This window comes from Neovison vison, chromosome 1, assembly GCF_020171115.1.
Source record: "Neovison vison isolate M4711 chromosome 1, ASM_NN_V1, whole genome shotgun sequence".
Taxonomy (NCBI): Eukaryota; Metazoa; Chordata; class Mammalia; order Carnivora; family Mustelidae; genus Neogale; species Neogale vison.
In genome coordinates, this window is record NC_058091.1 from 14,404,519 (window position 1) to 14,420,400 (window position 15,882).

General features: G+C 40.5%; 1 protein-coding gene across 18 annotated transcripts in view; it reads left to right on the top strand.

Annotated features, from left to right (window-relative positions):
* The window catches only part of SYNE1 (spectrin repeat containing nuclear envelope protein 1), a 479,099-nt gene that overhangs the window by 276,244 nt on the left and 186,973 nt on the right, over window positions 1-15,882 (top strand). For all 18 annotated transcript variants that reach the window (XM_044243752.1, XM_044243801.1, XM_044243842.1 and 15 more), the window contains 7 exons: window positions 677-853; window positions 1,824-2,089; window positions 4,209-6,369; window positions 10,932-11,269; window positions 11,465-11,609; window positions 12,826-13,044; window positions 14,689-14,948. In XM_044243752.1, the coding sequence (XP_044099687.1) occupies window positions 677-853; window positions 1,824-2,089; window positions 4,209-6,369; window positions 10,932-11,269; window positions 11,465-11,609; window positions 12,826-13,044; window positions 14,689-14,948 (3,566 nt within the window). The remainder of the gene's footprint in view (window positions 1-676; window positions 854-1,823; window positions 2,090-4,208; window positions 6,370-10,931; window positions 11,270-11,464; window positions 11,610-12,825; window positions 13,045-14,688; window positions 14,949-15,882) is intronic.

The following is a 15,882-nucleotide window of genomic DNA, read 5'->3' on the forward strand; positions in this document are numbered from 1 at the left end:
TTTCTAATTAAGCCCAAAACCAGATTCATGAGTCAGTCAAGCAGATGTGTCCCCTAAAATGCCCGATATAAAAAACCACTAAGGCAGCTCTGACTTAATAAATTGTTAAAACTTCTAGAGCTTCTCAACTAATTGAAATCACATGGCCTAAGTCTTCTACATTTAAAGTCTTCCGAAAATATAATACTGAAAAAAATAAAATAAAATGCAAAAAAATAAAGTCTTTGGAAAATATAAATAGAAAAAGAAAATCTGGGCGCCTGGGTGGCTCAGTGGGTTAAGCCGCTGCCTTCGGCTCAGATCATGATCTCAGGGTCCTGGGATCGAGTCCCACATCGGGCTCTCTGCTCAGCAGGGAGCCTGCTTCCCTCTCTCTCTCTCTGCCTGCCTCTCCGTCTACTTGTGATTTCTCTCTGTCAAATAAATAAATAAAATCTTTAAAAAAAAAAAAAAGAAAAAGAAAATCTGCTTTTCTTCAAGCAAATAAAGAACTCATTTTGGATTATTACAGAGTGTGTGTGTGTGTGTGTGTGTGTGTGATGTGTGCAAATACATCACACGTGCACAGGTATGTTGGCCTGTGTGCATGGACGGCCCGAAGGATGCCACGTTTGATTCACTCAACCTAAATGTTTCTGTCTATTGCCGCTAAGTCTTGCCTCTGTGTTCTCTTCAGATTGAACAGAGACTCGCCCAGGCACAGAACTTGACTCAGGGCTGGGGAGAGATCAAGCACATGAAGGCTGAGCTTTGGATTTACCTCCAGGATGCGGATCAGCAACTCCAGAATATGAAGAGGAGACACTCAGAACTGGAGCTGAACATTGCACAGAACATGGTTTCCCAAGTGAAGGTAGGAATTAAGGGGTCTCCAGGGGAGATGAAGCAGACTACGGAATGTGGCCGCCAGTGCTTCCACATCAGTATAGCTATTTAAGGAATGAGATAGAATCAGAGCAACCTTCACTGGGTGCCAGGAAAGGACAGATGAGAAAGTTAACATGCAAGTATTTTCTTGGAGCTCCAAGGAGCTGCTTGGATCAAAGGACATTCACTCTGCAGTTTGTTTCTGAACAAAGGAATTGTGGTTTAGCCTACTGAGCAAGAAGACGTTTCCATTAAACAAGCACGAAGCCTTATTATTTACTAAGTTTTCATCACAATATTGCTAAAGCTATAGAACTATAAATATCAATTAATTAAATATACCTAAGCTGTAAAATTATATTAATATATCGTTTTAAATATAATAAAAATAGAATTTATATTATATATTTACACACAGCTTAAATGTAATAGAAAATTATTTAAATTATATTAACTTGATTGGAAGTTGTACCAGATTTTTAACAAACTTCAAGATTTGTTTTTGCCGTGGTAGTAAGCCAGTATATTTTCTACTGGAATATAGTTCACATAACCAGAAAAAAGAATAGAGATAAATTAGATTTTTTTTTCTCAAAAGAGAAATGAAGTTTAAACATTTTTAGAAAACTAGGACAATATTTTAAGGTACTACCTTTTTTTTTTCTTAATCACTATAGTATTGTTTCACATTTATCAGTTTTCTTTATATTTTTCAAAGTATAGGAAGTAAAGGAAAATATAGTTACCCTTTGATTCTTAGATGCCTAAAAACATGTATTCATAAAGAGGTATGATTTTTAGACTTTCTCTTTGTCCCTCATGACCCATTCATTATACAGTGTTTAGATACCTGAAGTGTTTGGAAGTATTGTGTCTATGTCTCTGTGTTTATTGGACAGGGGGACGGGGGATGGTTATTACACATCATTTATGTTGTTGTTGTTGTTTTCCTTCAGGATTTTGTTAAGAAGCTACAGTGCAAACAGGCATCCGTGACTGCTATTACAGAAAGAGTGAACAAGTTAACCAAGAATCAGGAGTCTCCTGAACACAAAGAAATAAGTCACTTAAATGACCAGTGGTTAGATCTGTGTCATCAGTCTGACAATCTCTGCTTGCAAAGGGAAGAGGATCTTCAGAGAACAAGAGATTACCATGACTGTATGAATGTTGTCGAAGTGTTCTTAGAAAAATTTACTACAGAATGGGATAACTTAGCCAGGTAACAGCAATTCTCCAGTGACTCACCAAAATGCTAAGCCAGAAATTTCCTCATTTTTGTAAAAATCAAAAATGTACATCTTAAACATCGTATTGTCTATTATGACAAATACTGATAAAACATTATTAAGAATCTAATGTCGTACGGTTGCAGAGTCACGGGTTCTTCTGCTCACTATTAACTTAACCAGCGAGTAGAAGGAAAATGTTTGAAAACAGTACCATTTTCCCCTATGACCTTAAGGGATATTCCAAAGACTGTTACACTGTAACCTCAAAGAATATCCCAACAGCATTTCTAGTTTTAATTATCAGTTATAAGACTATCATCTAATCAAGTTATGAAATAAATCCTTCTCGAGTCTATGTATACTATACATATACAGGTTTCTTGGCAATTCTATAATGTAGTATATTCTATATAGTTCAGTCAAATTGTCTTGTACTTGTGGAATTCTAGAAATTAGTGAACAATCCAAATTCAATTAATGTACGTCATTTGTGATTTTGTGGCAATTGAACCCCTCAGCTTGTTTTTGGAGAGGATTTCTTCACCACATATACTGGGTCATTATATGGAAATCTCTTCTATATCTCTGATCACTATAATTGTTAAAATCTACACTTCTTCTGCCTAGATTTACCAATTTATAAAAATTAAAACTGAAAATACTATTCTAGATGTAATTAAACAATAGTGGTGTTTTTATTTTATTTTATTTTTTTAATTTTTTAATTTTTTATAAACATATATTTTTATCCCCAGGGGTAAAGGTCTGTGAATCGCCAGGTTTACACACTTCACAGCACTCACCAAAGCACCTACCGTCCCCAATGTCCATAACCCCACCCTCCCTTCTCCCAACCCCCCCTCCCCCCAGCAACCCTCAGTTTGTTTTGTGAGATTAAGAGTCACTTATGGTTTGTCTCCCTCCCAATCCCATCTTGTTTCATTTATTCTTCTCCTACCCACTTAAGCCCCCATGTAGCATCACCACTTCCTCATATCAGGGAGATCATATAATAGTGGTGTTTTTAAAAGGAGGCGCTCTAGTTTCTGATTTGTTCCCTTTTCTTTGTTGCTCAGCATTCTACTAGTCTTTGGAATAAATCCAGTCAATACCAGCAAAAACCTGTATTTTGGGTTTATAGGAGGGACCTCCATCTGGTTGATCCACAGACACCCGAGAATAAGGCTTAAATAGATCTCACACTACCTCCCAAGCCTGTTCCTCATACTTCAGAACTGATCATTTTGTAATTAAAAGAGACTTATAGGATTCCTTTTTCTCCTGTGTGTTTTATAGTCAAAGGGTTGAGAATTCTTTTTTTTTCAATTTATTTATTTTCAGAAAAACATTATTCATTATTTTTTCACCACACCCAGTGCTCCATGCAAGCCGTGCCCTCTATAATACCCACCACCTGGTACCCCAACCTCCCACCCTCCTGCCACTTCAAACCCCTCAGATTGTTTTTCAGAGTCCATAGTCTCTCATGGTTCAGAATTCTTTGCATTTTACACTTACTTTTAAAGATTTCTGATGATACACAAAAAATATCTCAGTATACAGATGAGTGACTATTAAAGTCATCGACTATGTCTCACAGATAAACTAGTGCTGTATTCTTTATTGGAGCTTCTTCTCATAGGAGATTGCATAGCTTGCAAATAACTTAAGAATTTCTTTAAGGATGCAGTAGATCTTGTCAAAATTTAGAGTTTCCACGAATCAGCCAAGGACGTTGTTAATACGCAGGTCATGCTCAGTTGATAAGAGCCAGAGGAGGAGGCTAGAAGTTCATGTCAGATGTGATGGGAGGGCAGCATTAGCCAGAAGAAAAAGCACAGAGAAGTATCAAAGCATCTTATTTTGGTTCAGCTTCGATACAGAAATATATGGGTCCATAATGATCACAGAACCGGGGGTATAGCTCAGTGGTAGAGCATTTGACTGCATAATGATCACAGAACCTCTTCAGTAAACCATGAATTCAGCTACCAAAAGCTGAGAGCATCCACTTTAAGAAAATGTTGAAGTGTAATTTTAACATGGCATGAACAGACATAGATATTAACTAAAGCTAATTTATTTTTATATCTTTCGATATATTTATAGATCCGATGCAGAGAGTACAGCTGTCCATCTAGAAGCTTTGAAAAAGTTAGCCCTAGCACTGCAGGAGAGAAAGCAGGCTATCGAGGATCTAAAAGATCAAAAGCAAAAAATGATAGAACACCTGAATTTAGATGACAAAGAATTAGTCAAAGAGCAGACCAGTCACCTTGAACAACGTTGGTTTCAGCTCGAGGACCTTGTGAAAAGGAAAATCCAAGTGTCCGTCACCAACCTGGAGGAGTTGAATGTGGTGCGGTCCAGGTTTCAGGAGCTGATGGAGTGGGCAGAAGAACAACAGCCCAACGTTGCGGAGGCCCTGAAGCAGAGCCCCCCGCCGGATACGGCTCAGCACCTCCTCATGGATCACCTCAGCATTTGCAGCGAACTCGAGGCCAAACAGATGCTCCTGAAATCGCTCATAAAGGACGCGGACAGGGTGATGGCCGATCTTGGGCTAAATGAGCGGCAGATAATCCAGAAGGCGCTCTCTGAGGCACAGAGACACGTGAATTGTCTCAGCGACTTAGTGGGCCAGCGTCGAAAGTACTTAAACAAGGCCTTGTCCGAAAAAACCCAGTTCCTCATGGCAGTGTTCCAGGCGACCAGCCAGATTCAGCAACACGAGCGGAAGATAATGTTCCGTGAGCACATCTGCTTGTTACCCGACGATGTGAGCAAACAAGTTAAGACCTGTAAGAGTGCGCAAGCCAGCCTCAAGACTTACCAGAACGAAGTCACGGGACTTTGGGCTCAGGGTCGTGAATTAATGAAAGGGGTCCCAGAGCAGGAAAAGAGTGAAGTACTTGGTAAGCTTCAGGAATTGCAGAGCGTCTATGACACTGTTTTACAAAAGTGTAGCCATCGGCTACAAGAATTAGAGAAAAATTTAGTTTCTAGGAAACATTTTAAGGAAGATTTTGATAAGGCTTGTCACTGGCTAAAACAAGCAGATATTGTCACGTTTCCTGAAATCAACTTAATGAATGAGAGCCCTGAGCTTCATACACAGCTGGCCAAATACCAACACATTCTTGAACAATCTCCAGAGTATGAGACTGTCCTGCTCACCCTACAGAGAACTGGGCAGGCCATGTTGCCATCGCTGAATGAAGTCGATCATTCCTACCTCAATGAAAAGCTAAATGCTCTGCCCCTGCAATTTAATGTAGTTGTCGCCTTGGCTAAAGACAAGTTCTATAAAGTCCAAGAAGCAATTCTTGCTCGGAAAGAGTACGGCTCCTTGATCGAGTTGACAACCCAGTCTCTGAGCGAACTTGAAGACCAGTTCTTAAAGATGGGCAAAGTCCCCACGGACCTGAGAGCCGAAGAGGCTGTATCTCTGCAGGATGGCTACAGGGCCCTTCTGGGAGAGGTGGTAGGCCTCGGGGAAGCCGTGGATGAACTGAACCAGAAGAAAGAAAGCTTTAGAAGCACAGGTCAGCCTTGGCAGCCAGACAAGATGCTGCACCTCGTCACCTTGTACCACAGGCTGAAGCGACAAACAGAGCAAAGGGTCAGCTTCCTGGAAGATACCACCAGTGCTTACCAAGAGCATGAAAAGATGTGCCACCAGCTAGAAAAACAACTAGAGGCTGTGAAAACAGAGCAGTCCAGAGTGAACGAGGAGACCCTTCCCGCAGAGGAGAAGCTCAAAAAGTACCACTCCCTGGCAGGAAATCTTCAGGATCTGGGAATTGTCCTAAAACGAGTGACCGTGCATCTTGAAGATCTGGTCCCCCACCTCGATCCCTTGGCTCATGAGAAAGCCAAGCAGCAGATCCAGTCCTGGCAAGAGGAGTTGAGACGGCTGACTTCTGCCATCGGTGCAACGGTGACAGAATGTGAGAGCCGCATGGTGCAGAGCATAGACTTCCAGACGGAGCTGAGCCGCTCCCTGGACTGGCTGAGGAGCGTGAAGGCAGAGCTACGTGGGCCGGTATGCCTGGACCTGCGCCTGCAGGACATCCAGGAGGAGATCAGAAAGATCCAGATTCATCAGGAGGAGGTACAGTCCAGCCTGAGAATACTGAATGCCCTGAGTAACAAGGAGAAGGAGAAATTCACGAAAGCCAAAGAGCTGATTTCTGCCGATTTACAGCACACCCTTGCCGAGCTCTCAGAGCTGGACGGAGACGTTCAGGAAGCTCTACGCACCAGACAGGTCGGTACGCTAGGGCTTCTCTTTTCTTTTTTTCCGCTCTGCGTATTTGTAAACGGTTGTGAGAAATTCCTTAGGTTTTCTTTTTGGTTCCAGTTGCTTCATTCAGTATTTTTCTTTTTCTTTTCTTTTCTTTTTTTTTTTTAGAAAGAGAGAGAGGAGATAGGGAGGGAGGAGTTACAGGAGAGGAGGGAGGGAGAGAATCTCAAGCAGATTCCACACCCAGCGCAGAGCCTGATGCAGGGGTCAATCTCACGACCCTGGGATCATGACCTGAGTGGAAAGCAAGAATTGAACCTTGAGCCACCCAGGCGCCCCTGTATTTCTTTTCTGATGCTACATGGAATCATCTTTAGTATCTTTATTGCATGATGCATGTTATTAATCTCATACAGTCCACGTTTTGGTTTTTTCTTAGTTGGAACACAGTAATACCTTAGTTCTCTCCCACCTTCAGGAGAGAGAATACATGAAAGCACTAGTATAGTCAGTACCCCACATGAATACATTAATACTAAAATTGATTAATCAGCAATATATAATTAGTGGGGCCCTTTTTAAACCAAGTGAAGCCTGGCATTTCTTAGATTAGCGCTGGAGGAAGAGCCTGTAAAGGAGGCCTTGTGGACAGGATGCCGTCCTGACCTGATGCCGAGCCACATTTCCCGTGGGAACGCTCATCAGTTGCCCCTCCTCTCTGTCCTTTCCTCCTCTTCTCTTGCTCCCCTGCAGCATGGCAGAAGCAAGACTGTCAGATTCATTCATGCCTTGACCTGGGGAGAACTTCCCAGTTTGACGACCTGATTGCAGCCTGTTCTGAGGCTTGTGAGTTCTGCGTGTTCAAAAATAAGAGATATAATAGTGCCCAGGGGTTCACTTACTTATCCTTTGGGTTCTTTTTTTCCACATCTCTCCTCCATCCCTGGTTCTATGGGATTTCAACCAGCCATTTAAGTGAAAGAGAGTTATCATAAGGATAACATCGCAGCTAAAGCTTTGGAGTAAGGCACACGGGGGTTTTAATCTCGGTTATTTGACCTGGGGCAAATGACTTTCCTCCTTTAAATCTCCACTTCTGCTCTATGGAAGAAAGATAGTAATATTTCCTCCTCAGATTTGTGTTCTCAGTGTAGGGCCTGATGGAGATAGAAGTAGCACCTGATGAATCCTAACTATCATTTAATTTTATTTTCCACAGAGATTAAGGTTAACACCAAATAATAAATCTTTTTTTAGTCTTAACGTTTGGGAAAAATCTTGGGAAACTTCATCAGCTGAAGTTCTGACTTCTCAGACTACATTTAGTATACTTTTACATTAGCTGGTCAATTCAAGGTCACTGTTAAAAGTGGTTTTTTGTTGTTGTTGTTGTTGTTTTTTTTAATTTCCCTTTAATACCATAAAGTATTTACCCTAGAGTGAAGAATCAGGACAGAAGTTACCTGGAACTGTCATTCCGGGGAAACATCTGTCCTGTTAGCTTGTTTCTTTTGATTTTTTGATTTTGGAACCAAAATCTTGCATCTGTTAAGGTGTCCCTACTTCGGGCATCTTGTGATTGATGGTCTTATTGATTATCTTGGCCCCAGTGACTGAAGGTTGTGGTTCCCGGGGCATCACTCACCTCCATCACTGATTCTGCACTTGGCCACCCATATTCTTTCCTTATTAAGTGCTTTCCTTATTAAGTGTTCCTTAATAAGTTCCTTATTCTTGCCTGTACTTTCTACATGTGCTCGCACAGTGATGGCTTGTCTTGTCCAGTCCCTGCTGCCCAGTTACAATCTTCCCTTTCCTTCTGGTTTTGAATGGATTTTACTTTATGGGGTCATCTTTCCATTCTTAAATTTTCTGTTTTAGTCTCTGTTCAAGACTTAGGGACTACTAGTTCACTTCCAGAAATTGCTATTTACTCTGGTGAATGCCAGTTCAAGAAGTTAGGGGTTGTTATACTTCCTACCTCCCACTCCCATCTTTATTGAGGGTTAACTGACAAACAAAATTCTAAGGTATTTAAAGCATACAATGTAATGGTTTGATATACGTAAATACTGTGAAAGGATTTCTCCCATTGAGTGAATTAATACACCTATCACCTCACATTTTTTGTTTTGGTGAGAACATTTAATTTCTCATGCCTTAGCAAATTTCAATTATACAATATAGTATTATTAACAATAGTCATCATGTTGCACATTAGATCCTCAGGCTTTATTCAACTTAAAACTAAAAATTTGTGCCATTTTACCAACCTCCCCCATCCCCCGCAACAACCACTAGTCTGCTTAGTTTCTGTGATTTCACGTTTTTTTTTTTTCCTTCAGATTCCATATGTAAGTGAGACCATGTGGTATTTGTCTCTCTCTGGCTTATTTTACTTAGCATCATATCCTCCAGGTTTGGGGCACCTGGGTGGTTTAGTGGGTTAAGCCTCTGCCTTCGGCTCAGGTCATGATTTCAGGATCCTGAGATCGAGTTCCGCATCAGGCTCTCTGATGCTTCCCCTGCTTCCCCTCTCTCCCTGCCTGCCTCTCTGCCTACTTGTGATCTCTCTGTCATATCCTCCAGGTTCATTCACGTTTTCTCAAATGACAGGACTTACTTCTTTATTAAGGCTGAACAGTATTCATATTGACAATACTTTCTTTTTTTTTTTTTAATTGAAGTATTGTTGATATAGATCACATTAGTTTCAGGTGTGTGATGTAGTGACTTGACAACACTCTACATCACGCTATGCTCACCATAAGTGAACCTACCATCTGTCAACATACAACACTATTACAGTACCACCGACTGTATTCCCCAGGCTGTACCTTTCATCCCCCTGACTTATTCGTTTCATAACTCCAAGTTCAGACCTCCCACTCCCCTTCATTCATTTACCCAGCCCGCCATCCACCTTGCCTCTGGCAACCATCAGTTTTTCTCTGTGTTCTGGGGTCTGTTTCTGCTTTTTGTTTGCTCATCTGTTTTGCTTTTATATCCCACATGTAAGTGAAATAATATGGTATTTGACTTTGTCGGACTGATTTCATCCAGCATAATAACCTCTGGCTCCATCCCGCTTGTCGCAAATGGCAAGATCCCCTTCGTTTTTACGGCTGAGTAGTATTCCATTGTGTATATATACCACAGCTTCCTTATCCATTCATCTTTCGTTGGACATTTGGGTTGCTTCCATGTCTTGGCTTTGTAAATAATGCTGCTAGAAACATAGGAGTGCATATATCTTTTGAATTAGCGTTATCATTTTCTCTGGGTAAATATCCAGTACTAGAGATACTGGATCATTTGGTATTTCTATTTTTAAACTTTTGAGGAACCTCCATACCAGTTTCCACAGTGGCACCAGTTTACATTCTCACCAACAGGGCATGAGGGTTCCTTTTTCTCTGCATCCTCACCAACACGTGTCTTATTTATTGTCTTTTTGATGCTCTCCGTTCTGACAGGTGTAAGGTGATGGCTCCTTGTGGTTTTTGATTTCCATTGCCCTGGTGATGAGTGATGTTGAGCATCCTTTCATGTGTCTTTTTACCATCTATATGTGTTTTGGGGGGAAAATGTCTATTCAGATTCTCTGCCCATTTTAATTGGATTGTTTGTGGGGTTTCTGGTATTGCATTGTATAAGTTTTTTATGTATTTAAGATATTAATCCCTAATTGGATATATCATTTGTGAATATCTTCCATTCAGTAGGTTACCTTTTTGTTGATGGTTTCCTTTGTTCTGCAAAAGATTTTCATGCTATTGCCATTCTAAAAGTTCATTTTTGTTTTTGTGTCCTTTGCCTGAGGAGCCATATCTAGAAAAATGTTGCTAAGGCCAATGTCAAAGAAATTACTGCCTATGTTTTTTTCTAGGACTTAATGGTTTTAGGTCTCACATTTAGGTTTCTAATCCATTCTGAGTTTATTTTTGTAGACTGTATTTTCTTTAACCATTCAACTGTGGATAAACACTTAGGGTGTTTCCATATGTTGGCTAGTGAAAAATGCTGCTACAACCATGGGAGTAGAGATATCTTTTCAAAATAATGATTTCATTTATCCTTTGGACTAATACCCAGAAGTGGGATTGCTATATTCTATGGTGGTTCTATTTTTAATTTCTTTAGGAACTTCCATCCTGCTTTCCATAGTGGCTATGCCAGTTTGCATTCCCACTGGCATTATACTCCAACCCACTGAGACATTATTTCACGTTGGTAAATATTCAGCCTCTCCTATTTGCAAAGCATTATATATCTATTTTTAAAAGGGAGAGAGCAAAGCTTCAGAAATAGTGAAGGTCCCACCAAAAGATTTCTATTCTATTTCTATTTCTGTAGAGGTTTATTTATTTTAATGCCATAATAAAATCATAATAAGAATAGCAGAAGGAAAAGTAAAAGATAATGGTGAATTGCGTCTCAAAAAATTCCACCGACTTATCAGTTCCCTTATACACATATATCCACGTGACTGAGGACTGGAAAAGAAGCGGGAAAAAAAATTCTACTATTTCTAATAAATACACTGCAACTGAGAGTTGATTGTGTTTGCAATTACTGTTTTTCAGGCTGTCTTAACTCAAATATATAGTCAATGTCAAAGGTACTATCAGGTGTCTCAAGCAGCTAATGACTGGCTGGAGGACGCTCATGAAATGCTCCAACTAGCAGGCAATGGCCTAGATGTGGAGAGTGCAGAGGAGAATCTCAAAAGCCACAAGGAGTTTTTTAGCACAGAAGATCAGTTCCACAGCCATCTGGAGGAGCTCCAAGGCCTGGTAGCCAGCTTGGACCCACTCATTAAGCCAACTGGAAAGGAGGACCTAGCACAGAAAGTGGCTTCCCTGGAAGAGAAGAGCCGGAGGATAATACAAGACTCGCATGCCCAGTTAGATCTCTTGCAGAGGTATTAGAGTTGTTTTAGTTTTTCTATTTCAGGGAAATGAATTTTCACATGGAAAAGAGGAATATGGCAATGATGTACATTAGCACATAAATTCATTCTTCTTTCTTAAGTATCATTAGTCATATTGACATCAGAGCTCTGCACAGAAATGTGTGATATTGTGTTGCTTATTGGCTTTTATTTGACTTTTTCAAGATGTTCAGCCCAGTGGCAGGATTATCAAAAAGCAAGGGAAGAGGTTATCGAACTGATGAATGATGCAGAAAAGAAATTGTCTGAGTTTTCTTTATCGAAGACTTCTTCCAGTCATGAAGCAGAAGGAAAATTGTCAGAACACAAGGTTAGTTTTTGGTTGTTGTTTTAAATATACTTTCATTGTAATTGTAATGGGTCTTTGTCATCTGAGAGTTCCAGACAGGTCAGTAAGTCTTCATTTCCACCTGGATGCATTTATTTTTTATTTATTTATTTTTTAAGATTTTATTTATTTATTTGTCAGAGAGAGAGAGCATGCACAAGTAGGCAGAGAGGCAGGCAGAGGCAGAAAGAGAAGCAGGCTCTCTGCTGAGGAAGGCGCCCGATACGGGACTCGATCCCAGCACCCTAAGATCATGAGCTGAGCTGAAGGCAGATACTTAACTTAACCAACTGAACCAAGCAGGCATCCCACACTTGGATGCATTTAAATACAAAAAGGATATTAAATGTGAAACGGATACATTTAGTCACATTTCGCAGCAGTGTGAACTTAATTAAATGCTATCACCTTTTTAGGATTCCTGTTGAAATGCACAGCTAGTTTCACAAAAAGACCAGAGAAATTTGCTTCTGATAAGAATATTATTTGAATTTATTGAAGTTATTACCAGAACACTTTTACTGAAATTTATTAAGTGTCATAATGACACTTAATAAATTTCAGTAAAAGTGTTCTGGTAATAACTTCAATAAATTCAAATAATATTCAGATACTAATAACTGAGTCTCACTCATACATCACAGCAATATATGGTAGAATGTAACATTTAAATATCAAATTCAGTGCATTTATATTTTCTGCCCTTTGAAATTGAGAAAATGTTATCTCAAGTCACAAATAAACATTTCTTTTTAATAAATAAAATATTTTAATAAATAAATTTTCAGTAAAGACATAAATATACCTTATCTCCTTTAAAGATTCAAGCCTAAGTCAATTAAAAATTAAGTGTAGGGATGCCTGGGTGGCTCCGTGGGTTAAGGCCTCTGCCTTCGGCTCTGCCTTCATAATCTCAGGGTCCTGGGATCGAGCCCCGCATGGGGCTCTCTGCTCAGCGGGGAGCCTGCTTCCTCCTCTCTCTGCCTCTCTGCCTACTTGTGATCTCTCTCTGTGTCGAATAAAGAAATTTTTAAAAATCTTTAAAAATAATAAGTGTAAAAGTAAGAATTACCAGAGGAAAATAAAAATATGTAGGAACATTTCCTTTTGCAGGTTATTTTGGGCTTTATTGAAATCCATAGGACTTTTGAAACATCAGTTTCTCCTCATAACCTTTTTTGTCCTCTTTCTATCTCAGTCTTTAGTGTCACTAGTTAACTCTTTCCACGAGAAAGTTGTGGCCCTTGAGGATAAAACTTCACAACTGGAAAAAACTGGAAATGATGCAAGCAAAGCAGCCATAAGCAGGTCAATGACTACCGTCTGGCAGCGCTGGACACGTCTCCGTGCGGTGGCTCAGGACCAGGAGAAGATACTGGAAGATGCTGTAGAGGAGTGGAAGAGCTTTAACACTAAGGTAATTTCCACGAGTGACGGGCTCAAAGAACTGTTTCCTTGCTGAAAACAATGTATTTTGAAAAGCACTTTTTGTTCCCTTTTAGAAAGTGGCTTTCTGTAAAGCAACAAGCCTTTCTTTTTTTAAGTCTCTATTTCAGCGACATGAAAGCCAAATTATGAAATGCAATGTGCAATTTAATCCCAAATCAGGGTCTGACTATTTTTTTTTAAGATTTATTTATTTTTAGAGAGAGAGAGAAGGAGAGAGAATGAGAACAGAGGGACAGACAGAGGGAAAAAGAGAGACTCCCCACCGAGCACAGAGCCTGGCTCAGGGGCTCAGTCCCACAACACTGAGATCATGACCTGAGCCAAAATCTAGAGTCCGACACTCAACGGACTGAGCCACCGAGTCTCCTCAGGGTCTGATTATTTTAATGAGAAAACCAAGCAATGAATTTTGAAAGGAATCCAAGCCCACTTTGCCCCATTTGCTATGCTCTTCATGAAATCATCTTACCCCCCTCCCCAAATAAATAAATAAGTCTTAAAGAAAAATAGGGCTGCTGGGTAGCTCAGTCGGTTAAGCACCTGACTCTTGGTTTTGGCTGAGGTCTTGATCTCATGGGTCCTGAGACTGAGCTCCCAGTGGGGCTCCCCCACTCAGTGGGGGGTCTGTCTGAGATTCTCTCCCTCTGCTCCTTCATCCACTCTCACACACTCTTTCTCCAAAAAACAAATAAATCTTTTTTTTTTTTTCCAATTTCTTACCTGGCCTTGAAAAAGTATAAAATACTTTCTTTTAAAAAAAATTTTTTTAATACTTTGTTTGCCATGAAAATGAGTGGGAATTTAACTCATTTCCAAAATCATATATATATATATATATATATATATATATATATATATATATTTTAAAGATTTTATTTATTTATTTGACAGAGAGAGACCACAAGCAGACAGAGAGGCAGGCAGAGAGAGAAGGAAGCAGGCTCCCCACTGAGCAGAGAGCCCGACGCGGGACTCGATCCCAGGACCCCGAGATCATGACCCGAGCCGAAGGCAGCGGCTCAACCCACTGAGCCACCCAGGATATTATTTATTTGTTTGACAGAGAGAGATCACAAGTAGGCAGAAGTAGGCAGAGAGGCAGGCAGACAGAGAGGGAGAAGCAGGCTCCCTGCTGAGCAGAGAGCCTGATGTGGGGCTCAATCCCAGGAACCTGGGATCATGACCTGAGCTGAAGGCAGAGGCTTAACCCACTGAGCCACCCAGGCACCCCCAAAATCCTATATTTAATTCCTTTTATCTTTTAAGTAGGCTTCGGTGTTTTAAACCATAACTTTCTTAATGACTCAAAGGCACACATTTATTTTAACATAAATTTTGGAAAGAGTTTTTACCTTTTTAGTTTAAAAAAAAAAAGCAACCTTTTCTATGTTATGCCATCTGTAATTGCCCCATTATTTTGAGATTAAGTCTTAAAATGCAAAGATCTCTCCTTTTATGTTAAGGAGATTGTTCATGTCTAGTCCTTGAAATTTAGAGTTCACGCCATCAACTTTAATGTGCTTCGATGCCTTAATGTCAAATATGGCATTTATTGGAATCGCTCTCTTTTCCGTTTATTTTTGAGCTTCATAGTATATATATTTGTCATCAGGTTACAAAAGCCAGTGAAATGATTGATCAGCTGCAAGATAAATTACCGGACAGTTCAGCAGAGAAAGCCTCCAAGGCAGAGCTGTTCGCTCTTCTCGACCATCATGAGACGCTCGTTCTGGAGCTGGAGCAGCAGCACTTGGCCTTGGGCCTCCTGCGGCAGCAAGCACTGAGCATGCTCCAGGATGGGGCCACGCCGCCCCCCGGAGGGGAGCCATCCATCGTCCAGGAAATCACAGCCATGCAAGATCGGTGCCTGAAGTAAGCATACACTTGCTTTCATTCTCTGTTACTAACCTTGGCCATGGCCCAAAGGGATAAGCATTGTAGTAGAGTCTGGGGAGGCGCCCCATGATCCAGGGATCATTCATGCTGTCTTAAAAACGTGTGGAACTGTTCCCTTCATCCCTACTTTTCATTTTTCTTAACTCTTCAAGTATTGATCTGGCAAATACATACCGGTAGTATTTGGAATACAGTAACGAGCCACACAGATTCAGTCTCCACCTTCATGAGGTTTACAGTCAAACAGCAGAGACCGACAGCTCCAGAAGCATTTCGGCAGAGCATGGCGGTGAGGGCATAGGCAGCAGAGGCAGCTGCACTAGGAGAGGAATCAAGGAAGGCTTCCCTTCAGGATGGGTGCTTATGCTGAAGACTAGGCAGGACTGAGCTAGGCTGTGAAGAGGGAGGAGAGGTTAGCCAAGAGGGCAGTAGAGTGTAAGAGAGCTTGGATGTGATCCTGTCACTTTCAAGGAGCTCTTGGGGGACAGGGCGATTCCTGAGAAATGAAGCTCGAAAGATAAACACATGAGAGCTATTGAGAACTTCGTTTTGATGAAGTTTGATAACTCATTGGTGAAACTGGAGGACGGGGAGATCAGAGCAAGGGTAATATCAGAGTCCAGATAAATAATAGCTATTTCCTGATCGTGAACTTAGCGGAAAGAGAATGGTAGTCTTAATGATGTATAACCAGCCCGGTTCACTTACTGAGCTGGAGGGAAAAAAGTCGGTAGATAATTTTATCCTGTATTAACTAATCCTTTATTCACCTCTTGTACCTATAAACGAATTCAGGATAATCTGACTGCACTTACTTACACTCTTTTGCCAAACCTTTGTCAATTCAAATAAAAACTTACATTTTGGATGTTGAACATTATTAATTGCCAAATTCCAAAGCTTTATACTT